This window comes from Carassius gibelio, chromosome B21 (assembly GCF_023724105.1).
Source record: "Carassius gibelio isolate Cgi1373 ecotype wild population from Czech Republic chromosome B21, carGib1.2-hapl.c, whole genome shotgun sequence".
NCBI classification, from domain to species: Eukaryota; Metazoa; Chordata; class Actinopteri; order Cypriniformes; family Cyprinidae; genus Carassius; species Carassius gibelio.
Window position 1 is genome coordinate 19,033,130 of NC_068416.1, and position 26,559 is coordinate 19,059,688.

The window sequence follows — 26,559 nt, forward strand, 5'->3', positions numbered from 1 at the left end:
AACCTCGACTTGTGAGATGTCTAATTTGTTGTTTGGAGATCTCAGTCAGTGTCAGCGCTCAGTGTTGATGTGTTTTGTTGGTGACAGTCATTATATTTGATTGGCTGAAACGGTTCATTCTTATGACACTCAGTGTCACAGGTTGAGCTGCTGAGTTCACGAATGCTTTTGATTAGCAAGAAGCTGTATTATTGCTGCCATGGCTGTACTTACCTTAAACAGAGAGAAACCTGCTGAGTCTGCAATGTCTTTTAATATGACTGATGAGAGTCAGCAGTGCAACACATTCACTGTGTCTCCTCGAGTCATTGATCAGCTTCCCACAGCCTAATGTCATCGCCTCTGAAAGTGCACACTTACCCCTCAGATGCAGTGGCTGATCTTAGATAAATAAACGTTCTGCTTTGCCTCAAGAAGATTATTTGCATCTTACATTACCTTATTTAAAGGTGAAGTGTACATTTCTGCACAAAACGTAACTGCTAAAAGAATTGTTTCCAAACTTTTTTCCACTTCGATTAGTAAAACTAAATTCCTCAATGTATTGCGAATGATCATCCATTTATCCAATTTGTGAAATATCAATGTAAGTTTTTAATAACCTGTCTACTGATATGTAAACATGCCTAACAGTCACTGTGTATATTATTGTAATTGTATATAAATATACGGGAATAAATGAGCAACTAAACAAGACATAAGTGAACTAAATAAGAAAATAGTGAAACAAACGAGAACACACGAGAAACAATTTAGGAACAACTTCATAAACAGGAACTAAACATAGGAACTATGAACTCAGAAACAATAAAAACCAAATGGTCATCAAAATATGAGTCCTAGAACAGATAATATTATATTTGAATGATTAAAAAAAAAAAGTACAAAAAATGAATTACTTTTTTTTGGTCAGTGGAAAAACAAACGACTGAAGGGGTTGATCAAACACAGATATGGGCCGATACAGAAATTGTCAAAACTGCCAAATCAACCTATATTATGTTTGCAATAAACACTGGAAGCCTGAGTAAACTGTAGAGTACGGTGACGCATTGCTGCCACACACATATTTTTTCCACTCAATTATGTTGTAATAGCAAGATGTTATGTCATTTTTAACAACATTTTTCTTGTAAAAATTAGATATGTCATGTCATTAACTGACGGTGGCGACAGCAGTGTGAACAATCACTTAGCTCGATCATAATAATGCACCATACAGTTTATCTATAATAATGGGAAAATATCGTTTTTATGACATATTTCCTTATTACAAGAAAAAAAAAACAAGATAATTATATTGTTTTTACGTCATATCTTGTTTTTCCAAAAAATATGTAGTTTTAATGAGAAAACCTCATTATTACGAGAAAATATGTAGTTTTAATGAGAAAACATCTCGTTATTACGAGAAAATATGTAGTTTTAATGAGATTGTTGTTTTAATGACATCTCATTTTTAAGAGAAAAGATGTCGTTTTTGACTAGAAAACATCTCATTATTATATTTTATTATAATATTATATTTTAAGAAAAGATGTAATTTTAACGAGAAAACTTTTTTTTTTTTTTTTTACGAGAGAAGATGTTGTTAAAATGACATATCTTGTTATTACAACATAATTGAGTGGAAAAAATAATATGTGTGTGGCAACAACGTGTCTCTGTGTTAGAGACCATTGATGCCAACGGTATCTTTGAACATCCTGGGCTTACAGTGCTTTTGGGAAACTCCACCTGGACTGATATAATAACACAAGCATTTATATTATTTGGGAAGTCAACCTTTTAATGGATTATTTATGGTTGTTTCTGGGTATTAAAAAAAAGGTAGGAGAAATTGTTTTAAAAATACTTATTATCATGATATATAAAATTATTTAAATTCATTTATTCATAACATGTTTTTCAGTTAGCAAAATGGGGGGATTTATATCACCTTTATACAAATCAAATACTTAAAAATAGATTCACAAAATAAAGGAGACAAAAACAACTTTTATAATACAGACCTTTATGAAGGACTGTGATGACATTGATTATTTGGTTAAAGCGCTTGACCTTTGCAGGATTCCAGTTGTGCTAATGTGAGTATAGGTCAATGCTGGCTGAAGCCAGACATGTATACCTGTCTACAAGCTACATGTTAAATCAGTGGCTGTGGGACCCATGGGGTGGCGTCTGAGACGGTGACTAAAAACAGCATGTTCCAAACTCAATAGAAACGGTCAGCTGTTTTCCAGGTTAGGACACTACACCTACACACACACACACACACACACACACACACGTCTCACTGTGCCTGTGACTCATCAATCACAGTATTCATATTAGTCCTATGGCTAGATCTCTTTTTACAGACTGTTTTATATTCACTGCATGAAGAGTTGGGTCAACGTTCATTCCCGAGCCTTCAGTTTGTTCTCTCGGCTGCTGATTTATTTTCTAATTTACTTTGTTCCACAACAGTCAGCAACTTCTCCTGGTTTGAAGTAACAGGGTCACTGAATAAACTTTATTTACACAACACTGACCATAATTACAAGAAACATTAGAAGTCATCTTGGCAGGAGAGCCACTTAAAAGCAATCTTCCTCTTCACTTACAGTACATAAGAACTCTCTGCTGGTTCCCAATCATCTGCTTCAGATGCCACAGTCATTAGAAAATGAGACTCTGCATAACTTCAGAACTCATTTCTATTGTGTATGAGTGTGTGTGTGTGTGTGTGTGTGTATATATATGTATATGTATATATGTATATGTATATATATATATATGTGAGGGGTCGTACAAGACTTAATTAATTCTGGCACTCTCACACACATACATTCTCCATCCACATACATATATTCTTGCTTTCAGACACATACATATATTCTTGCCTTCACACACACTTACATTCTCCTTTCACATGCATACATTTCTACTCTTACCTACACATACATACATTCTCCTTTCATATGCATATATTTTTGGTTTCTCGCACACATACATTCTCCTTACAAACATATTTTTTTGCTTTCACACTCAAAAACATTCTCCTTGCACATACATATACTTCCACTCTCATACACATACACTCTCCTTTCACATACATATACACACATACATATATAGAATGTATTTATGTAAGAGAAGAATGTATGTATGTGCGAGACAGAGTATGTATGTATGTACAGTATGTGCGAGAGAGAGTATAGTTGAAACGGAAGGAGTATAGTGGAAACGGAAGGCAGGTTAGGCACGATCAGGCTCACCGTGACAGGCCTTGATCAGCATGGCAGAGGTAGATGAGGCAACCACAGAAGTATTTCAGCAAGCTATTTGGGTTTAAAAATAAAATAAAAAATATTCGTGAAAAGGTTACATGGCCTCATCCTTTGAGCGAGTTGCGATTGAGCGATAGCGATATCTTTATATTATTTAAATAACTCAAGACTCATTTAGGGGTTATTGTGGCCTAATGTTCAGAGAGTCAGACTCGTAATCAAAAGGTTGTGAGTTCGAGTCTCGGGCCGGCAGGAATTGTAGGTGGATGGGCACTTTGGATGGGTTAAATGCAGAGCACAAATTCTGAGCATGGGTCACCATACTTGGCTGAATGTCACGTCACACTTTACGGTTTATTTATTTTAATTTTTTTTATTTACTTATAACTCAGTGCTAGACTGGTGTTCTATAAGCCCCACCTGCTGTCAGAGATTGAATTAGCATTTTTATTAGAAACAGAAAGAGCTTTATTGACAAGTGTTTACACACACAAGAAATTTCGACAGGAGCTTCCAATACAGAAAGTACAAACAAAGTGCAGACACACATATAATTAAGGAAATAAAACTAATAATAATAAATAGTAATAATAAAATATTTATTTAGCCCATCTGATGTTTTTGTTTTGTGCACTTGCTTCATGTTGAATATATTTTTTGTTTGTTTGTTTGTTTGTTCAAGGTTAGTTTGGCCAGTAACAGAGCAAAATAAACATTTAATAAATGTAAAAAATAATAATAATAATAAGAAGAAGAACTAAATAAATTGGCAACTAGAATGGGAATTGGCTCATTTGATTGTAAAATAAATAAAATCCTGATCAGTGCATCCTTAACTGGAATAGTTAGGCCTACCTGAAAAAGCATTGTTTATTTCAGTTTTATCTTTGAACTATTGTAACTATTTGTGCAAAATGGTTATTATTTATTACCATACAATGTTACAGTCAACAATGAAAACAATAAGTCTTATTGATTGATTGATTGTGGCAAGTCCTGCAAAAATTTTGCCAGGGCAAGTAAAAAATGTAAAACACTGGCCAAACTGGACCAGTAAAGAAATTTTTAGCGTTAAGCCCTGTTAATACGATCAAAATCAGTAACACTTGTACACAGATCTGTAGAACCAGTAGGTTACATAATTATATGTCAAAGTTCAAAACTTAAAATATGTATTTGAAAAGAAAAAAGGATGACTTTGAATAGCATAACTCTAAAATTGTGAGGAAGAACTGAGCAGGTCTTGCACATGTATTTCCTGGTCTGAGAATGACTTCCTGCTTAAACAGGAAGTAATGGATACCAAAAAAGGTTTTTGGTGTTTTTATATATATATGTGTGTGTGTGTGTGTGTGTGTATGAGGGGCCGTACAAACCATAATTCATTCTGGTTTATATATACATACATACATACATACATACATACATACATACATACATATTATATATATATATATATATATATATATATATATATATATACATATATATATATATATATATACACAAACACACATATACATACGTATATATATATATATATATATATATATATATATATATATATATATATATATATATATATATATGCAGTGCCGCTTGATTGTGAAACCCTTGCAAAATCTGTGAAAATGTAATAAAAAAAGGAGAGCACATACAAAATGCATGTTATTTTTTACTTAGTGCTCTGCTTAGCTAGATATTTTACATAAAAGATGTTTACCTTTAGTCCCAAAAAAAAAAGCTGAAATTATTAAAATAACCCCATTCAAGAGTTTGTGAACCCTTGGTTCTTCATACTGTGTGTGGTTACCTGATGATCCACAACTTTTTTGTTTTGTGATGGTTTTTCATGAGTCCCTTGTTTGTTCTGAACAGTTAAACCGAATATCTTCAGAATATATTTGCCATATTTGAAATCTTTCCAGCAGTGACTGTATGATTTTGAGATCCATCTTTTCACACTGAGGACAATTGAGGGACTCAAACACAACTATTAAAAAAGGTTCAAACATTCACTGATTCTCCAGAAGGAAACACAATGCATTAAAATCCAGGGGTGGAAACTTTTTAAATTTGAAGATCAAGGTAAACTGCATTTAATTTGTTTTCCGGGAAACATGCAAGTATCTTCTGTTGCTTCCGAAGGGCAGAATTAAAAAAGATTTTACAAGGGGAAGCCATCATCCAGTTGATCAGAAATTTTTAAGTCTGTTTGACTGACATTTTTCAATCTCCCAAATGTATTTCCCTAATGGCCCTCCCTGGTTAGTATTTGATGGATTCTATGAATAGCTGTAACCTTGAGCTACTTATTGAAGCTCATTGAAGATTCATCGCTCCACTGCAGTTCTGTGAATATCTGAACATTAGCATTCTGCTGAGCACATTTAGCAGATGTTCTCAGAGTGATTACCAGACTCATAATTGCTTAAAATTTCCCCTTTTGATTGACAGGAACCACATAGTGTTTAATTAGTGGAAGTGAATATTTCTTCCGAGAAGTTCATCTGGTCTGGTTTAGGTCATTACAATCATAGAATGGTCAGTAACCATAGTGATCTTTGATTATTCTCCCCCGAGGAAGCAATGTGTCACTGAAAACTTATCAGACAAATGTCATGTGAGATTAGAGTGAATCTCTGACGGTTTTGTTCCACCACAGCACACACAGAGGAAATAACATTGCACTAACACCTCCCTCATTACCTCCGCCGGTCGAGATGAACACGTTTAAATGGGAGCTTCACACTGAGAAGTGTTTGTGGCACCCCTGGGTCAGTCCTCTCACTGCCAGCAGCTGACTCATCTCGTCCTCTTCATTTCTCTCTTTGGTCCACAGGAGAAGAAGGGTCAGGAATTGCCGAAGGGGCCGGAGGTGGAAATAACAAAGATGGAGCAACTGTTGAGCTCACTGAGGTAGCCTGGGAACAACCAGAAGAACTGAGGCACAGTAAGACCAGGACGACTGCAAATACTACACATTTATTACAAACACTAAAATATACAGTGGCTATAAAAGTCAGCACACCTCTGTTAAAGTATTTTTCCATCTTTAATGTAATACTGAAACCAACACAATTCATGTAACAGCAAACAGAAACTTTTAAGGAAAGAAGAATGAAAAGTAAGACTTGAAATATCCTGGATGCACAAGTATTCAGCTAATATTAGCTTTTTCCTTTTAGTAGAGCAGCCAGTGTTTTTGAATAGTCATCTATCACCTTTGTAAATCTTGATTTGTTCATTTTTTTCAGTCTTGCAAAAGAGCCCCATGTCATTTCAGTTTTATATATATATATATATATATATATAAATTAGATAGGTGTAGGCTCTGACTGGGCCTTTACAAAACATGGTTCTTCTTCTCAAGCCAAATGTTTGTTGACTTTGATTTGGTTTTTGAGATTTTAAATTTGTGATGAAACATTAATTTCAACTTCATCTTCATTTTAGTGGAGGCCAGCAGGTTTTGTGCCAATGTATAAGGTATTTAACACTACACATGATTGTCCTTATCTTGATATTGCCCCAGTCTCAGCTGAACAGAAGCAGTCCTATAGAATGATACGTACACAACCATGCTTTATTATAAGTTAGAGCTGGATAATTTGAGAATCATGTTTTCTTCTTTCAAATGGAGATCACAATTCTCTAACAATTCTGAACCATGTAAAATAACATACAATCACCTAATTCTGTTAAAAAATCTTTAATTAATTTGAATTATTTATAAAAAAAAAAGTTTGAATAAATGACACAATGACTCATTCACTTCACTTGTTTTCATTACTGAATGATCAGCGTTTTTTAATGAATGATTCAGTGACAACATTTTTAAGTCACTTGTCTCAACAATGTAATCGACAAATGTTATTTGAAATTAAAATTACTTTCAAAAGATGATTCGCTCCATTTTGATCGCTATCATAGGCATCAGTGTTAATAACTGAACTATACATATTTATCTCAGTACTTCTGTGATAATATGAATGATTGTAAGTCGGACATAATACTGTTAGGTTGTTTAAAGCTGTTTTCTACCTAAACATGATATCTGTTCTCTCCGTCAGTAGCAGTGCAAACACAGATTTGAATATCCAATATTATCTTGTTATTGACACAGACGAATCGTTGTCATTTAGAAATATGAACGCGTGGGAGTTTGAATCGAAATTGCGGTCTTCTAACGATTAATCGAGCAACTCTATTGTGAGTGTGTTGTTGTTTGGATGATGCTTTGTAAAATCACGGCCAAGAAGTTCTACTTGGTTTTGTAGGATCATTTAACATTTTGGTTGTGGCAAAAATGTCGGTAGGCTCAGATGCTTGAGCTATTATGAAGAATAGAATTGTTGTCACATGCAACAAGTGATCAGTACAGTTAACCTGTTTTTTGCGATGTCATTGTGGCGCCCACTTGTTGATGGTTGCCTTCACAGTATTCCAAGGCACATCTACAGTAATTCATGGAATTACTTTTGTACCTCTTCACAAAGCGTCCTGCACATTTTTTTGTAAGCAGGCTGTGATTTCGGTAATAAGATCAAGATAACATCCTACAAAACCTGCTGTTTTCAGTAAAAGTTTGAATGTGATTCGTTCATTTCAAACACAGTACATGCATTATTAGAAAAGGTTGTCTAAAAAAAAAATGTTTTTGTTTTTATGCTGCATGAATTTTGTCCATTTCAATATTACAATAAAGTTGGGAGAAGATTTACCATTATTTTACTTGAATTTCTTTTTTACATCTTATAAAGCTGCATGTCTGGTTCTCTAGAAATGTGAGAACAGTCAGAAATAGTCATACTGCATGCCTATAACAAGGTAGCTCATAGCTTTACAAGATGTTGAAAAAAGACCAAGAATTGTATGGATATTGCAACATATGTATTAAACCATTAAAGTTTCTCTGATATTCTCAAGAAAAGATGCTATCATGTTATTAGTGTATCGGTTCCTCTGACCCATTGCACAAGCAAACAACCACAATAAAACATGCATTTATTAAAACGTCTATTTCAGACACAAAGCAGCACAATTCAGCTCTTATTAAAATGTAATTCTTGCACTTGAGCTTTTATTTGTTTGTGTGTTAATTAGCATAACACTGATTGCTAGCTGGTTAGCTGCAGGTGTGGTGTTTCACTGACATTGTCAGGCACTACTGAATGACTCGACTGAGAGTCTCTTTACCTTTACATAAAACACTCAGGCAGAGAGGTACAGTATAAGAGAGCTCAGGTACAGTCCAGCAGCCCACGCTCAGCAAACTCACTCCTCATCCTCGAGTGTTTTACATGACGCCTCACTTATGCAGGCCTCTATGAATAGCATAAAACATCTATGAAATCATGTTTTAATTCATGACAAACCATGTCGCCCAGTCTGCAATTGATTGCTGCAGGCAGTACAAAATATAAACAGCATTCCGTCGCTAATTTTTTCCGTCATGCCGTCAGCAAGCACCTCTGCTCGTTCCTCTGACGTGTGTTCTCTAGAGTCAGCACCGGGACACCCTCCTGACTGGAGGGAACCTTGCATGCTTTGCAGAGGATCAATATCAGAATCAGTATGAGCAGAGCTACTAAGATGTTACATGCTATGGCCACCACTGCGGCGGTGGACAGTCCCGTAGTGGAGATGGAGTCTTCACGGTCACATAGCTGCATCGCTGACACAGAGACGGCCTCCCTCCCTCAGACCAGCTGTCAGGCCCAGAAGACACCGCTCTGATCTGTGACCTGTGAAGCCCGGCTTGCTGAAGACACCATCACTCTGCTGTCATTATTTGTCACCCAGGGGTCCTCCTGATCGTCTGATCCTGTGTGAACAAGTGCGTCTTACTTTTCACATCTCTTATGTTCACAGATCAAGGACACACTGTGTTCTGGTGTTGGAGGAAGACTTTGAAACTGGTCTGATGATGGATCAAGTGCAAAGCCTGAGGATTTTTAAGAGCAATTACTTTTAATGACTGCACAACATTGCTGTCTTTCACTGGTGGACTTATTCTTCTTTCGCTGACTCAGCGTCGTTCACATTCAGAGGTAGATGGAAATAAACAGCAGGGTGGCTTTCTTTTGGATGAGGTCTTGAATGCGGTCGCCACCATTCATCTCAGGCTTCCTATCCTATGTGAAAGAGAGAACAAAGCTTTTTAAACATGTATCACAGTACTGTATTTCATCATATCTGCAGAATGAAATTGCTCTGTGTGCCGCACAATGATGTCGTCAGCTTTTAGATTTTGTTCCAGTTTTCTATTGTAGGTGCGAGAAGCTCATTGGCATTATTCACAGATGAGTCAGTGGCGTGAGAAAGGAACTGCCTTAAAATCTCATTCTTTTCCTGGTGTGCCCAATGAAGCCTTCACAAGCCTCTGCCTGGTTACTGTCTGTCTCTGAAACTCCCGTCTGAATGCACAATGGATCTGGCATCGCTTTTAGAGACACACATACATAGAGAAGACTATATGCTTGTGATCCAGCTGAAAAAAAAAAAAAACATTCTCAAATCAGTCCTGGTGAACTACCAAATGAGATAAGAGAGGATGTGTTGAGCCAGTAAATGATTTCTCTTCTGTGTAGCTCATAGACTGTAGTGGGAAGTCCTAGCAGGCCCACTCCTCCACAGTTCAGCCGTGTAGAGAGGGGCACAGAACTGTGCACAAGAGGGGCTCCTCCTCCACAAGCATGCTTACACACATACAGTTACATGAATAATTCATTCCCTTCTTTAAACTAAGAATTATATCAGAATAATATGATGGGCATGACAATTCTGTCATTGTTTACTCAGCCTAATGTCATTTTATTTGTCACTTTTCGATGGAGAAGCAGATGTTTTGCTAGGGGCTACGATTAGAGCTAAGATCTAGATCTAGCTAAGATTAGAGCACTCCTCCACAAGGCCCTTTACCAACTAACCCGAATCAACCTTCGTCCAGTCACATAAGGAAGGAGAATAACAGCGAGGTGCTGACAGCAGGGGTGAAGACTCGCCAATATCTGCTGCTTCTGTCATAAAATCTCAGAAGCTTCCAACAACATGTATTGCTTTTTTTATTTATTTATCCTCATCCACAACAACAGCGCTTTACCGTCCCTCTAATCATCAGAGTTTAATTTTGAGACGACCATGAATCACCTGCCTGTCCTCCCAGCTGTAAAGGGAGGGCTGTGTGCGTTTACGATGCTAGAAGGAGACTTCGCTGTCTCGCTGGAGGGAAATAATGGTGGGATGCCGGAGGTCTCATTTCCAGACAAGGACAAAGAGCAGTGGGGGGGGGGGGGGGGGGGGCATGCTAAAAAGCTGTCAGGGGCAAGTGTAACACACAGTGTGTAATTACACAGGCCACATAAAGAGTCTATTACAAAAGTGCTTGTCAACCATACACAATGACTTCTACCCATAAACCCACCCTCAACATGCCTCGTTCACATACACTGCCAGCCGGCACATTAAAACCGAGATTCTTTGGGAGAATAGCAGTACTATTCTGGGTGTCATTTGAGCGGAAGTGTGTACGTGTGTGTGCTGCCAGTGTGTTATCCTGAACTCATTTCGTTGCAAGCAGTGGGTGGCTTCCACAATTACTGTGCAAACCTCCTGAGGGTCTCCTAGGTGAGGTGACTCTCATTTATTAATATACCTAAAACTGCTCTGAGCCACTAAATATGAAAGGGCACTTTATTCCTAACCTTCTTTATCATAGTTTGTTTGCTGTAATCAAGCAAAGTAAGTGGGTTGTGACTTTAAAATGCAAAACGTACTTATGCAAAAAGGGCAACACTGTGTGGGGTGCTGGGAAATCAAATGGATAAAACACACTGTCCTTCTTTACACATGTATTTTTTCATTAGTCTGATTATCCACACAGCAGACATTGAGAGACACATCCAGGGCTCCAGACAAAAACTATGTTGTGCCATATAAATATCACTTGATTTTAAAGGAATATTTGTGCCTTTTTTTAGCATATAGATAAATGGCAAATCCGCTCATGGATGCACACAAAGTTTCCCTACTAGATTAAATTATTGTCACATTTATGGCAATTAGGTGCATTCTAGTGTAGGTGCAATCTAGAGCCCTGAATGACATCCCAACTCAATTTAGCGTCAAGCTGCAGAACAGGAAATAGATGTCCCCTTCATTGTGGGGGAGCACAAATCACACAGATTGCTACCCAGGACGGCAGCTCTCCAAAGCCAGATGGAAACAACCATAGGCATGATGGTGTGCATGAGATATCAAATAGAGCTTCATAATAATGCCTTACATTGCATGCAACACATTCAGTATGCAATGTCTTCCTATGTAGCTACTCATTTGGACCCTGTTTTTACTTTGACATACAGCACAGGCACGGTGTATAATATAAAACGTCAGTGTTTTTACACCTCACGAGGCGTGTTTCCCCTTGATTGTTATTATAGCTTGTAGTAAAGGCGAGGTGGGGGGTTTCTATTGTAAATCTGGGAGCTGTTCTAATGATTTCCCCTGCACTGTTTAAATTAGAGGTCACGGTGAAGACAACTTATTTCTGTCATCCTGACATTTTAACACTGCATGCGTCTAATAAGTGTTTAGTTATATAAGCTTGTGTTTGGCTTGCCATTAACAAAAATCCTCAATTTAACCATTAAGGGTGAAAAAGAGCTCCAGATATGATCAATTTTGCTCAATAATGGGTAATGAATTCAGCATTAGAGAGCAATGTGACTTAAAGAACTCCTTTGCATCAGTGAAAATGAATGGAGTACTGCTTAATGCAGTTAGCAACAGACTACTCATCCACACATTCAATAACATGTCAGGGAGATGCATAAGTCACACGATGCACTTTAACAGCTGGTGCTAGACAGGCAAGCAAAGAAGGAAACATGATGAATTTATGAAAAACATGAACTCATGAACACAACTCATTAAATATACTGACAAACAACTTCACTAACTGCCGCACATCTGGCAGCACCTGCGCCAGCACCATTCCTGCTGTATGTCTATTCTATCATAGCATCCTGACTGCTGGGATTTAGCACTGCCATCAAATCCAGCCATGAGGCAGAGCCAGAGTGGCACAGAGCTCATTCAGATCTCAATGCATGACTGGGTAGCCATCCATCTGAGATGATTTTCAATGAGTCAGTCACCCTGTGCTGGGCCTGCTCCCTGATTTCTTCTCTCACAGCACAAAACATTTGAACAGACGTGGAATTGGCAGGTCATTCAAGGGCTTATGAGAAGTTCACCGACATTAGCAACCTCGACCATCTGAGCAGGAAAGCTCTGTCCAGGGCTATACAGTGTGACACACACACACACACACACACACACACACACACACACATATATATATATAGGCTACTTAACCATTGGCCATGCCGCTCTCACACCACACATTCTCACACAGTGAAAAATACTGTACATCTTGGAACAGAGGAAACTGACAACACGCCAACATACAAGGCAGGATTGGTTACTTTTGGTATGAAGAAGGGTCAGCTTTCAAATTTTGTCAATTTGAAAAAAGAAATTCAAACAATAAATGCCGTTTTGTGGTTCTTTAATGTGTCTTGACAGATCGCTGTAGCGCCTCAGTCCAGGTGGCAGCAGCACATGAACCGATCGTCTCTTACACTTTACTAGTTAGAGCATGAAATTAACATGAATGAACATGATTGGTCAGATCTCCTGTCAGTCAAACTTCCTGCAAAGGGTCAATTAAGTGTTAATTATTTGTGAAATTTACTAGCATTCTACAACCATTATTTCAGTATAGATGTATTTACACAGATTACTAAGCTGTCAGTATATACATGTATATAAAAATAAGTTATACTTTTCTCACTTTCCAAACTGTATTCAACAAGAATGTCACATTTACATAATGAATGAACTGCACTACTGGTTGTTGACAGAAATGGTGACAGTTTTTTACACTTGTGCTACAAGTGTGTGGCTTGTGCCACAAACCTTTGAACCTCTAGTCTGTAGCACCAGAGCAACGTGCAGAAAAGTTAACATACAGCCCTGTTGTCACCATCATCAGGAAAACTACTGCAATCAGTAACAGAGCCCTGACATTTAGAAAGAGCAAATGGCAAACAAGGTGAGTAGAGGTCAAAGCCGCAAAGCGTGACATTAAATATAGCGTTATGGACTGCATCAAAATACCACGTCATATCTCTGTTCTTCTACGGTAATAGACAAACTCCAAGCACGTTCTGTTTTGGCGGTGGTACTGAATAAGTCAGGTCCCTATAGCAGCACTTTGAGAATCGTTTAGTTTAGTGGAGGTGGATAGTTCACTCACTCAGGAATGAATCTGTCATCATTTACTCACGCTCAAACCTCTGCACACTATGACTAAAGCTAATTTATATAACACGACTACGAGTAAAAATACCTGTGACTTCGATCCGTGGAACACAATAGACGATATAGGTGATATATGGTTCATTGTATGGACAAAACAAATAAAATGTACTTAAAATATATTTTTGTGTTTCGAAATGAGGATGAATAGCCTAGACAGCATTTTGAGGCATTGCCTCTAATAACCAAACATGCTCTAAAGACTCGTTTTTGAAAGTTGAACTAGCTTCCTTTAAACGCTACGCTTGTGGTCAGACGCGCGTGCATATGGAAAATAATAAATAACAACGCAGACAGAACGTGTCCTCTGTGAATGTCATTTAAGATCTGTAGGCTATGCAACTCTATAGGTTTTGAAACACAGCAACCGATTGATTTATTTGTTTGAGCTTTTTCGTAAACTATATCAGCTTAGACTTTTTATTTCTATTGTAAAAATTGTTTGAACGCAATTACCTGTAGAAGATCGTGCGGAAAAAAACCCGCCCACATTTATATCGATAGCAAACCTTTTAAAAGCGGTAACTCATGTTTGGAAACACATAATCAGAAAATAATACACAAAACACATTAAACCAAAAAGCAGGTTAAAATGTAAACACGAAACATCCGGTACTTTCTTCGGTTCATATTAACAGTTCGTTCATCGTGGCACAAATAAGCACTTTAAAGACTTACCCGACAAACACAAGCGCGATGCTGACACGGTTGGTACCTGTCCGGATGTGATGATCCATGAGTGTGAGCAGCAGCAGCAGCACGAGACGAGCCGAGCTCCACCGCGCCAAACCCTGAAACACGGGACGCACGAGGACATGCGGCGATCACGTTTAGGAGACCGAGCACACTGATAAAAATAGATCGATATTAGTTATTTAAAGATTTAACAAAACTCTACACCAAAGTGAAGAGAGACATTCGTGTCATCGAACCGTGCGCAACCGAAGCACCGCCCTCGCCTAAATGTAGTGCTCCTTAATGAAGGGTCAAATATTCCGCAATTGAAGTACAAAATCTAGACCGAAAAGAAGTTCTTACACACACATACGCAAGTCTAGATGCAATAAATGTACATTTTCCATGAATTAGAGAAAAACATTTGCCAATATAGTCTGTAACAAATATTTTGTTGACTACTGGGCAAATTATGGATCATATCACAAAATGTCCACTCAACAAACAAGTCGTTCTAGATATATTGTAGCAACTACTCTCTTGCAGTTATGAATGTCTTACCAGTTGAGTATAGCATGAAGGATATAATGGAGGAGAAGCTGTTTGATGTTTAAATAATTTAGTAAAGGTTTCTGTATACTGTAAACTGTGGACCAGTTTGACACAACTACCCCTTGATGCTGCGGTTAAATTGCAAGATGAAATTGAAGAAAGGATTAAATACAAGATCCTTGATCCTGTGATATTACTAAGTATGCCAGATCTAACACAAAACAACGGCTTTAAGGCAAAAGTGCAGACATTTTGAATGCATTTTATCTGAGCATGAGGAGAAAGAAAGAAAATATGCCATGCACATCTGATGTCATTGTTTTAGCATTAACAACAAAGTACTGTGGAAACATGGTACAGTGTTGTTAACAGATACCATGGTACTAAATAATACAGGATATGCCATGGTATACAACAGAACATGTCCAAAACACAATGCTTGCACGAACATTTAAGTACAAAGGTACTGTTTTGTGAGTGAACAGCTTTAATTCACAGAACCCTGTATCTCCACTGACATGAGTCTATTAAGTATAGTGAATATATATTTAAATGGGCTCATATTTCATATGTAAAATTAGTTTTGGGCTTTTTTCTTTCATATTTTTTAAACCTCAGCCTATAAAGATGGATAGATCTTTAGCAATTTCAACATAATATTCTTCATGGACATTTTAATAAAGACACATCAGAGTCAAGGAAATCTCATGTCTGCAAACCAGCTGATAAATCATCTGATAAATCTCAGCCTAGCTGAGGTAATTAGAAAAAAGCAAGCTAGTTCGGCATGACGCAAGCTGTTCTCAATGACATCTCTTTTAACTGGATGTGCCAATGCTAATTCTCATCCTCATCATGCTGAAGATCTTTCGTATTCTAATAAAACTATGACAAAGAAATGCCATGCTTCTTCCTCCCTCTGTCAAGGTGCTGAATTAGCTTCAGAACAGATTTATTATGGTAGAATTGATGGTGATGGGCAGCAGAACTGATGTGACATCACACACAGATGGTCACACGTACTTAAATCCAAGCCATGATATGTAACATGAGTGTAGAACTGTTTCAGAGGATAAGTGAAAAATATTAATCTCAAAATCAATCAGGCGCTTTCTGTCTTAGAAAAGCAAGTAACTTGCTCCACCTGGTGGCAATTTAAACACTTCCTTCGGTGAAGTACTGTCAGAGTATGATGATAACAGGACACCGTCATGATAGACCTCAGTTTCCAAATAACTGACCATTCAAAAAAATTGACAATTTATTTTCATTTTTTTTAAACATCTTTTTTCAGGATTCACGGACAGCAGTTGTAATATCTATGACTACATGCATTGGGTTTTTTGTCCACTACACAAACAGGTACTAAGCCCCAAAGCCAGCGCTGCCCTGACCTGAGCTGCACTGTTCAGCTGTCCTCAAGCCTGGAGCGCAGCTACTGTAACACACGTCCGATGCTTTATTATTACAGTCTAGCACTCTCCAACCTCGATTTAAAGCTTCAATTTCTGATGGCCGGCAACAGCAAAAGGTTTTTCTCCAAGGACTGTATGAGGGACACATCCATGCACTTACAGAGTTTACAGGTAATGTTCAACTTTGAGGGCCGCTGCTCATAGTGTCAAGGATTTTACTTTTTCTGGTTCCAGAGGTAAAAATAGGGACATTTCAAAAAATGTTTTTAAATATGAAATTGTTAATGTCCAGATGTGCAGTGTGGTGTCCTGTGTTAAAAGGTCTCTGAACATATAAAGTGCACTTGATGGCTGAGGTTCTTCAGCAGTGGGTTTCCTTGTCCACAACAGCATAAAAGAAAATTCTGCTCAAACTTCAATTTTTAATATGTAGCACCAAGTTGTGTCCACCAGTAATGTGGCAGGCTGCAGACGAGAAACGTGGAATGGCAAAATGTGCTTGTAGAAGACAACAAGAAAATCTCACAAAAACCTCTGGGTATTCAGGAAAATCAGTGCACAGAACAGCATTCGGCATTCCCTTTTTAGTCCAAATTTGGACCACTGAGAACGAAGAAATCACAGAAACAGCGTTAACTGAACCTCCTCCTGACACTCCATTGCACTGCATCCTCTTGAAGGAAGAGGAAGACATAATGCTGCTTGTATCCTTCATTGTCTAAGCCATTCCAGTCATGACCGAATGCTTTCGGTTAGCTGCCTCTTCGTTCCAGTGAGATGATGAGCAGATCTGGTCGTCTGCTCATTCCAGTTGAAGAAATGTTCAGTCTCTTTTGTGGTCTTCAGGATGAGTAGCGTCCAGCTGAACGGGCGGATAGGGCCATGAGAGTGCACCGCTACAGAACAGGGCATTAACGCTGCAGCTGTAAAAACGAGACTGTTGGAAGTGAAGAACATGTACGAAAAGGCACCGTAATTCTGGACAGGGCAGATGTACGAGTGTGTATGTGCAAGATGAGTCTGAATCCATCTCTTTACCTCCACCTCTAAAGGCATTACCATTAACTAAGGCAAATTCTATCTGTAAAGAAATGCAAAGTGCATCTTTTCCGCTCTCATATATTCTTTGCGCTGCTGCAGTTGAACAAATGTTCAAAACTGCATTTTAATCATAGATCTCTCTTTAATAAATTATGTTTATATATAATTTTATACAACCCCACCCCCCATTATACCCCAGCGCACCTTACAGATATTTCTCTACAAACTTAAAGCCATGCTTGTCCTTTGGCCACTTCAAGGCAAAGTTCTGCTCTGTTCACAGTTTCCTCCTCAGCGCTGAGAAACGACAGACTCGTAGCAGATGTCTTCACAGAGATCACACAGACATTCCGAGAAAGGGAAAAAAGCATATTCGTACATGACGAAAGGAGAGAGAAGTACAAATATTCATTGTAAAATATGTTTCCAGCGAAAAAGACTTCCATGAGATGTTGCCATGGAATCAGAGTCCTCAGAGGGCTGTGGATTTTATTGGATGATCTTTGACCCCAGAGTTTCACTGCACCCCCTCCTCATCGACATATGTAGAGGGGAACCATCCAATCTGAATGAAAAACATGGAAATGATGGTCATTTATATGGCTTACATTGTAATATTTAAAGCTTAATTTCGAATCAATTGCTTGCTTTATTACCCTGCCGTTGGCCTCTCCTTTCCACCAGCCTTGGTCTCCACCAATCTTGCTGTAGATCTTGACGATGTCCCCCTCTCGCAGGGACAGCTCTCTCATGTCCCGAGCAGCAAAGTTGTATCTCGCCACAGCTGTGCTGACTACCCTGGGTGTGAATACTGTACAAAGCCAGCAACATCCCAAGATTAGTGCATGTAAAATGATGAAGAGCAGCAGATTTATTTACACTTTAGGACACTGTGAGTGAGATGTGAAAGAATGAAAGCCTGTGACTAATGCTAGTCTTAATGAATGTCTGGAGCACTAATGAGATGAAGATAAAAACACAAACAGGAAGACATGGAAAGATGAAGGGATGAGTGTGTAGAGGGATTGGGGAAGGCGTCAAGGATGATGCAAGAACACAAACAAGCAAGAAGCGCAATACCTGACCAGAAGGGAGCAGAGCTTTGAGAGGAGAAGTTGAGGCCCTGAGGACTGAGGAAGGAGAAGTTGTAGGAAGCACAGGTGGCTGCTGAGACAGTATGTGCGGGAGAGAGAGAGAGAGAGAGACAGACAGACATACAGAAAGTGAGAGAGAGCGCAAACAAAAGAGGAAGGGCACAACAGAAAAAAAATTCAAGGACATGGTTTCAAAATCAGCAAGGTGTTTGTATGAGTGTGTGTGTGTGTGAGAGAGAGAGTAGTTGTGTTCTGTGAAAAGATACTAGAATTCTGACATTCACACACATTTTTTTCAACAGGAAAAAAAATACTTTAGGTAAACTACATACTACCTAGGTTGGCGTTAGTAATTTTCTTTTCTAAAGAGATTAATACATTTATTTATCAAGGACATCAGTATCAGTAAAGACCTGTATATTTCAAATCAAATTAGTTCTTTTGTACTTTTAATTAAACAACAACAAAAACAGTTTTTTTAAATGGAAAATCAATGGTAAATTGTATCACTGGTTCAAGGAAAATATTATTAGTAGATCAGCATATTAAAAGGATCATGTGACTCTGAAGATTGGAGTATTTATTAGAATAAATAATATAAAAAAAAAATAATATAGTTATTTAAAATTGTAAAAATGTGATTAAATTAATGAAAGTGAAAAAGGAAAGTCGTGACCACATACACAGCAGTGAGAAGTGAACACACACCCGGAGCAGTGGGCAGCTATAGATCCAGCGCCCGGGGAGCAACTGGGGGTTCAGTGCCTAGCTCAAGGGCACTTCAGCCATGGGTATTGAGGGTGGAAGAGAATGCTGTACATTCACTCCCTCCCACCTACAACTCCTACCAGCACAAAGACTCAAACCGGCGACCTTCGGGTAACTAGTCCAAGTCTCTAACCATTAGGCCACAGCTGCTCCGATGAGCAAAAAGAGACTTGCAAAAAATGCAGCCTTGATGAGCAAAAGAGTCTTAAAAAACATGAAAAAATAAATCTTGCCGTTCCCAAACTTTTGAACGCTAGTGTATGTGTATCATTTACTTTCAATGTACGAAAAAGAACACAGTGAACATTCAGTGTCCTTTTCCGTTCAATGGAAAAAGCAAGTAACATGGGTTTAAAACAACATCAGCGCGAGTGAATAACAAAATTTGGCTGAATGGCTCCTTTAAGCAGCTCTCATGTTGCATATGGAGATCTTCAAGGCATATTTTCAGCCCCTCACAAACAGACATTGTCTTTACGCACTTGCATAAAAATATCATTGAACACCAGTTAAGCTTGACTGGAAAATGAACAAAGGCACATCATTTATAATACATCTAATGAAGCATCTGTTTATTTGAACCTATTCAACTGGCTGAGGAAAATTTGGCCTCAGGAGCCAGAAGTCTCAGTCAGGCCCCAGCTTCAGCCAGAGTGGGCGGCTCCTTGACAACCATGCCTAAGATGACTGACATTTGAAATACCAGGAGGCGGGGCATACAGAATGTGAGGGCGGGACCAGCTGGCAGCGTTTGTTTGTTCAGGCTTCCAGAGCGTGTCCAAAGATTGTGCAAGGCTGCTCGCCAGACTGGTAGGGGCTCAATAAAAAAATGTGTGCAAGAACAAGCAAGAAGAGTGAGAATAAAAAAAGGAAGAGGGAAAGGGAGCGGAAGAAAGAGAGAGATAAAAAGCTGCTTTACCTGGTGAACGGGTATTGGTGCGAGAACTTGAGCGTTCCCTGGATTTGTAAGGGTACCGTAATGTCGTGTCCAACAGCTTAAAGCTCTCTTTCAGTGAATGACTCTGATAATACTCCACAAGCTCCTGTAACACAGTAACATGTCTAAAGTTACTTACAGCACTTTGATGTTCAATGTGTTTTCATCCATAGAAACATATTGTGAAACTGCATTTCTAGAAGAAATACCAGTGTTTGGTAAACTACAATGTGTAACTAAAAAGTTATAGTTTTATGAAGTTTTAGATTAGGCTTTGGTTCCGTGTATGTGAAATGCAACATCAGAGCTAAATTAGCATGACACAGATGTGCAGCATATGGCTATAGACAGACAAAAAAAAAAAAAAAAAAAAAAATTTCACATTAACAATTTAGTATTCACATATTCAAATGACATTAACACTCTTTTTAGATTTAGATTCATACACAAATTCATTACTGTTCAAAAGTTTGGTCAGTGTGGTTTTTAAAAAGAATTTTTCAGTCACTTATGCTCACCAATGCTGCATTTATTAATCATTTCCAGCAGCCAGTCCCACTTGATCTTTCAGAAATCCTTTTTGTATGCAGATTTAGTGCTCAAGAAACATTTCTAACTGTTATTAACGTTATAAAACTGTTGTGCTGCTTAACTGTTTTGTGGAAATAAGGATAAAGGTATTATTTCCAGGATTCTTTGATGAATTGAAAGTTAAAAAATACAGCATTTATTCGAAACCGAAAACACATTTTTTAAACAAATGAATATGTGCTTGCTGAATAAATGTTCTTTACAAAAAAATATCTTATAGACCCTAAAGCTTTTGAATGGTAGTGTGTATATTTAATACAATACGTATTAAATAAGAATGATATTTTTATTCCGTATAAGAAAATATGTACAACGTAAACCTTGCAAAGAAATCAGTACTTTAGATGTATGTATAAAGGGAGTTAATTGTGCAGTCTTCACCCTGCAAGCATAATCAAATCTCACTATACCTTTAACTTACATTAACAAGTATTTCTCTTACCAGGAGGCTATCAAACTTCTTTGCCTCTGTGATGTGAATCCAGTTGTCTTTCTCAATAACTTTAATATGCTTCACTTCATCGTTAAATCTGTTAAAAGATGCATAGCAATGGTGATTGACAAAATACTAAAAGACGAAAGACAGAATGCTCTATTATTGACGTGAATACATGCCTTCCCTGTAATACTCACTTAATGCTGATTGCGAATTTCTCTGCCTCCGCCGTCCTCTCTCGGATCAGATAGGTGCCGCTGATGTGAGACTTAAGCAGGTTGTCGGCCTGCTGTCGCTCCATGTTTCCTGCAAACCTGAAGCCCAGAGGGAAAACACACCTCATTCATGAGACCGTTCAATACCCTGTACATCATTATAGCAACTCTCACAGAGGTCGTTACCTCATTAAAAGACAATAAAGGTTTAACATGCCTCACAATTAGACAAAAGCTAATCAATCATCATCGATTCTACTTATGACACATGTAATTCAATGCAAATTTCACTAGATAAAATGACAGTAGTATAGTTAATTGTATTATTAACATATAATATGAGACTGAACAGTGTATTATAAACAACGAAGATCTTATAGTATCTTGGTAATGTAAAGGGTAAGAATGGAAAAATCAATGGATGAAATACCAGGGGTAAACGAAGTAATCTGTCTCTCTGGAGGACTGACGGCTAGAAAATGTCTGGAAAGGCTGTAGAGAAGAAAACCATCAAAAAAAGATTTGAGACAACAAGGGCTGGTTTAATATCTAATAGTGAAGAACACAGCCTAATATTTAAGTATGTATATATTTGGGAGAAAGAAAATATTAGGAATATTTTAAGAAAAATGTATGTTAAAATGATTTGAATTTACTTTTATGAACCTGTACCTTTGGGTCTAGACATGGTTTCACACTGGAACTGGGGAAGAAGCCAGTCTTTTGGGTTTTGAGTTTGCCCTGAGACGAAAATGCAATGATTGAAAGGTAAAGATTAATGAAGTAAGAAAATCAAGCCCAAAAGAACCAAGACATCTGGTTCACAAACTGCATTAAGTATGACCAGAGTTCAAAGGCAACCTGTTAATGGCGTGTGAATAAAAAACAAACATCAATTTCAACAATTTAAAACCATGCTATCATTTCTAAGACAGGCCAAACTGACTAATTACTCCACTTCATTTAAAGATTACAGCTATTTTTACTATAATATAGCACATAGAAAGGGTAAAATTTGCAACAGGTTATATATGTAAACATGGCAAATGTTAATTTTATAATATCATACCTCCCACCATGATGTGTCTGGATCTCCCTTCAGGAGCTCAATGACTTCGCCTGTCTGAAAGCAGAGAGGCATCTTTCCTGGTGGGGCAGGGGTACCATGGTAATTTCTTATGGCCACCATCTTTGGACCTTTAGAACGCATTAGGGGGAAAAAGCTTATAACTGCACAAAGAATAAAGTACATGGATGCTTATAATTCATATTCTTATAACACACCCACAGTCTGCGTTTTCTGCATGCGTTAACTAGTCTATACACTAGATGGCAGCAGATAGCTGATGTATAATTTCTTAAACGCATATGCTCTGAATGAGGTCCATTTCCGTTTAACAGCCTGAAGCTGTGCACAGTATCAAAATTTTTCATATTGACATAACCACATTAGCATCAAAGAAAAATCACATTTTACTCATATTTTTACCTGATTGTGCAAGCCCTGGCTCCTGTCAAAGACAGAGGGGAATTTATGATTTAATTCACTTCAAAGTGTAACATAGTTGTTATATAAGCAGATCAGGCTTCATTTAAGACATCCCTAAAGTGTTTTTCAAAGTTAACGACAAACTTTAAGATTAAATCGAGAAGTAAAGTTTGGTTCAAGTCAATGAGAGAGTATTATTCATTTATCTGAGAGCTGGAAGTTTATTAGTACAGGGTACTAAAAACTCACCGAATCATGAGGACCTGAAATAATAATGAAAGAGAGAGAGAGAGAGAGAGAGAGAGAGAGAGAGAGAGAAAGAGAGCGCATGGTCAGTGGTCTGACCTCTTTAATTAGGGCAGATGTAATATACATGTAGTTCTTAGAGAAGCAGCTTTCTATTTAAAGACTCACTTATTTTGCAGATGGTAATGACCTCCAGACACTCCTTATGGGCACCAGTCCCACAGTGTGCACAGTAGTATCCCTGGTAGAAAATACCCCTAGAGAAAAAATGATAGAGTGAGAGACGCATGCTGATGATAAATTGTCTGAATCTTAAGGCAGCTACTGTAGGGGAACGACCAATGAAAAATGTCATTGTCTTCATTTCCTGAGGTCCTACTGAAGATCAAATTCATCCAAACAACTAGATTTTATTATGGCTTTGAATGATGTTTGCCCATGCATAACAGCACTATGTTGCTAGGGCGTTGTACAGTAAACTGTTGCCAAAGAATTTGCTAAGCAGTTACTAAGGTGTTTTTGGGTTATTGTTTGCTGGTCCATATCTAAAGAGCCCTCCAACAAGTCTCTGTTTTTTGCTGCATATCTACTGTATGTTCAGACATGGGACAAAAAAACAGATTTCTTTTGCAATCCTTTTTTTTTTGGTAGTCTGAACAGCAAGAACATACTGAATGCTGATGTTTAGATGCCTGTTTTAACTAATTTACTCATTTTTACTTAGTCTTTCTTATAGTGAACTGTGACTCTCTATGTAGTGTATAGTGAACAAATCAGAGATTTTGAACACAACTACATTTCCAGTTTTATATCCTCTTGGTCAATGATGACTCCAAGCTGTTTTCTGTTGGCTTTGCACTTAAACTTAACATCATTATTATAACAGATACATTAGATATTGATAACACTGCCTGAAACTGATTTTATCACTTGATAGTATGGACAGTCAGTTCTAAAAATACTGTATTTGAAAACCAATTGTAATGTGCACAACATCTTAAACCAATTATGTTCTGGTCCTGACCTCAAATTTATTTTTTTTGCCATAGGTGGATCCAAAATCATGCATTTTATTGCTTACAATTCAACAAGACACAATTTCAGGCATGAATAATGTTCACAGAACTAAGGTTGTCCCTATTATTTAGAGGCTTGTTCAGATGCTAGGCATCAGCTACTGTAACAGTGATGCTTGCTTTGGAAGCCAACATTTCATGCATTAACACAACCACAACAATCACCCCATGTGACTCCGTGTGTCAGCACAACTAAGCGGCAACATTCAACATCCAAACTAATCCCAGGCCAGTTTGCACACAGATTGAAATGCAGAGCTGTTATAATTAGCAGCCATTGTGCACACTGACCTGTGTTGCAGAGTGGAAAATTTAGGTCAGTGCACTACGAGTTCACAGTCAATACAACCAATCAGTGAAGCAGTTCATGTAATAGAGGTCAGACCAGTAGCCTAGTAACATGGGTTGAAGCCCGTCTCTTGAGCTGCCTCTGTAATTTCAGAGAGAAGTGGCATTTGTGTGTGTGAGCCCTCACCTCAGCAGCATTTTACAGGCTCTGCAGTTGGTGTTCTTTTCAAACGTGTGCATTTGGAAGTTATGCTGGTTGGCGGTAGCTCTTTCGGGTTTGATGTTTGACCTGTGTGGATTAATAATCAAATCAGTGTTATATGGCAATCAAAAAATCAAAGCACTGTGTAATTCTGACAGTGATGCGGTTCTAACATACATGGCCATCTCAAACTGCTCCATCCACTTCCGCTTGGTGTCTTCTGTCTTGCAGAAAAACTGGAAGCCCTGTTTCCCCTGCAGATGGATCAGGTAAAAGCCATAGGACCACTGTGGGTGGAGAGAAGATGGTTGATTAAGGAAGGGGAGGTGGACGGAAATAGACAGAATTTGCTATTGAAACAGGTTGTTTTGATGGGGCATTTTTATTGTCCTCACTTTTTGAAAACAGCCAAAAGGTTTTAGCTACGTCATACTGTTAACAACAATTTACTAACTCCTAATCTACAGCATTAGTCAGAGGATCACTCTCATTTCTAAAAAGCATTTGTTTTTTGACTCCAAACTTTTGACTCCAAACTTTTCCATGGTATTGTATATTTGCTAAATATGAATTTCATTTTGTCATTGCTATACTAACACAGACCCTTAAAGCTTTGGATGTGAACTAAAAGGTCACAAAACTCTAATTTGACTTGGACATGGGGTCTTTAGAGGGATAGGTCACCCAAAAGTGAAAATTCTCTTTTCATTTATTCACCCTCAAGTTGTTCCAAACCTGTATGAGTTTCTTTCTTCTGCCGAACACAAAAACAGATACTTTTAAGAATGCAGCCATTGACTTCCATTGTAGGACAAAAATGATATGGAAGTCAATGTCTACTAGCAACATTCTTCAAAATATCTTCTTTTGTGTTCAACAGAAAAAAAAAATCATTTAAGGTTTGGATTAATGTGAGGGTGAGTAAATGAAGACAATTTTCATTTATGGTTGAAGTAACCATAGACTGTATAAAAATATGAATGTAGTGTCCGTGATGTCACCCGCAGTTTTCTGAAGGGCGGAGCGGGCTGTCGCCATCTTGGCAGCGTGTCACTCCTGGATAATCGAAAATGAGCCAAAAGGCAGGAGCTGGTTGTGAAGCCATGCTCACCTAACTCAACGACAGTGTGAGCAGCGGCAATCCACCTGTCACTTGAGTGGCCAAGCCCTCAATTATGCAGAACTTTAAGGCTTAATGTAATTTAAACGGATGTGTTATAAAAAACTTCACCCCCTCACAGTTGTCATCAAGGGCAAAATGAGCTATAATGACCAATATCATTATTTGAACAAGGCTGTAAACATGTTTTTTCTTGCTGTAAAGTTTGCCATTTTAACATGGGGAGTCTATGGGATTGACTCCCTTCTACAGCCAGCCTCAAGCGGCCAGTTGACAAATTACAGTTTAAGTCACTTCTGCGTTGGTTTTACGAGAGAAAGCAGGGGGCTGAGTCTTGGAACTAACCCTAAAAAAAACATCTTGAAATGTGAAGTGGATTCTACAGGACATCTTTGGAAAATCTTAAATCGTCAATTTGTAAACATGATGATTACATTCTGGCAGTGTAAAGCTGCTGTGGAACTCTTGAAATGATAGAAAACAGATCAGTGTACGGCACAATCACAGCACCTCAATGCTTAGAGAACATGAGCATTCAGCTTACCATTTTTCCACTCGACTGGTGGGCATGCATAGAGATTGAGAGAAAAGGAGAGAAAGAGAGAGAGAGAGACCCAGTTACACATGCATTCTCATATACATGCAAAAATTCCTGATTGTTAGATTTATGGAGAATGCATTGGCTTCTCTGCATTTACATACACATGCTAGAGCACCAAAGAGAGCAGTGCATCACCTCTGATTGGCTGAAATTAT

General features: G+C 38.0%; 2 protein-coding genes across 7 annotated transcripts in view; one reads left to right on the forward strand and one right to left on the reverse strand.

Moving 5' to 3' along the window:
* The window catches only part of dnai1.2 (dynein, axonemal, intermediate chain 1, paralog 2), a 230,406-nt gene that overhangs the window by 12,681 nt on the left and 191,166 nt on the right, over positions 1–26,559 (forward strand). The window contains exon 18 of one of the 2 annotated variants that reach the window (XM_052588381.1): positions 6,115–7,175. The exons of the other annotated variant lie outside the window; for it this stretch is intronic. Coding sequence (XP_052444341.1) covers positions 6,115–6,195 — 81 coding nt within the window. The 3' untranslated portion in view covers positions 6,196–7,175. Of the gene's footprint in view, positions 1–6,114; positions 7,176–26,559 lie in introns of those variants that run through there. 2 annotated transcript variants of the gene reach the window in all.
* Positions 6,574–26,559, reverse strand: part of vav2 (vav 2 guanine nucleotide exchange factor) — a 178,092-nt gene continuing 158,106 nt past the window's right edge. The window contains exons 16-31 of one of the 5 annotated variants that reach the window (XM_052588370.1): positions 26,348–26,362; positions 24,861–24,970; positions 24,669–24,770; positions 23,286–23,374; positions 23,121–23,134; positions 22,872–22,893; positions 22,452–22,579; positions 22,055–22,123; positions 21,813–21,874; positions 21,365–21,481; positions 21,174–21,261; positions 20,123–20,246; positions 18,422–18,508; positions 17,998–18,152; positions 14,337–17,906; positions 6,574–9,409 (exon numbers count right to left, since the gene is read on the reverse strand). In XM_052588370.1, coding sequence (XP_052444330.1) covers positions 17,859–17,906; positions 17,998–18,152; positions 18,422–18,508; positions 20,123–20,246; positions 21,174–21,261; positions 21,365–21,481; positions 21,813–21,874; positions 22,055–22,123; positions 22,452–22,579; positions 22,872–22,893; positions 23,121–23,134; positions 23,286–23,374; positions 24,669–24,770; positions 24,861–24,970; positions 26,348–26,362 — 1,230 coding nt within the window. In that variant the 3' untranslated portion in view covers positions 6,574–9,409; positions 14,337–17,858. The remainder of the gene's footprint in view (positions 9,410–14,336; positions 17,907–17,997; positions 18,153–18,421; positions 18,509–20,122; positions 20,247–21,173; positions 21,262–21,364; positions 21,482–21,812; positions 21,875–22,054; positions 22,124–22,451; positions 22,580–22,871; positions 22,894–23,120; positions 23,135–23,285; positions 23,375–24,668; positions 24,771–24,860; positions 24,971–26,347; positions 26,363–26,559) is intronic. The other 4 variants (XM_052588371.1, XM_052588372.1, XM_052588373.1 and 1 more) reach the window with 4 other exon arrangements.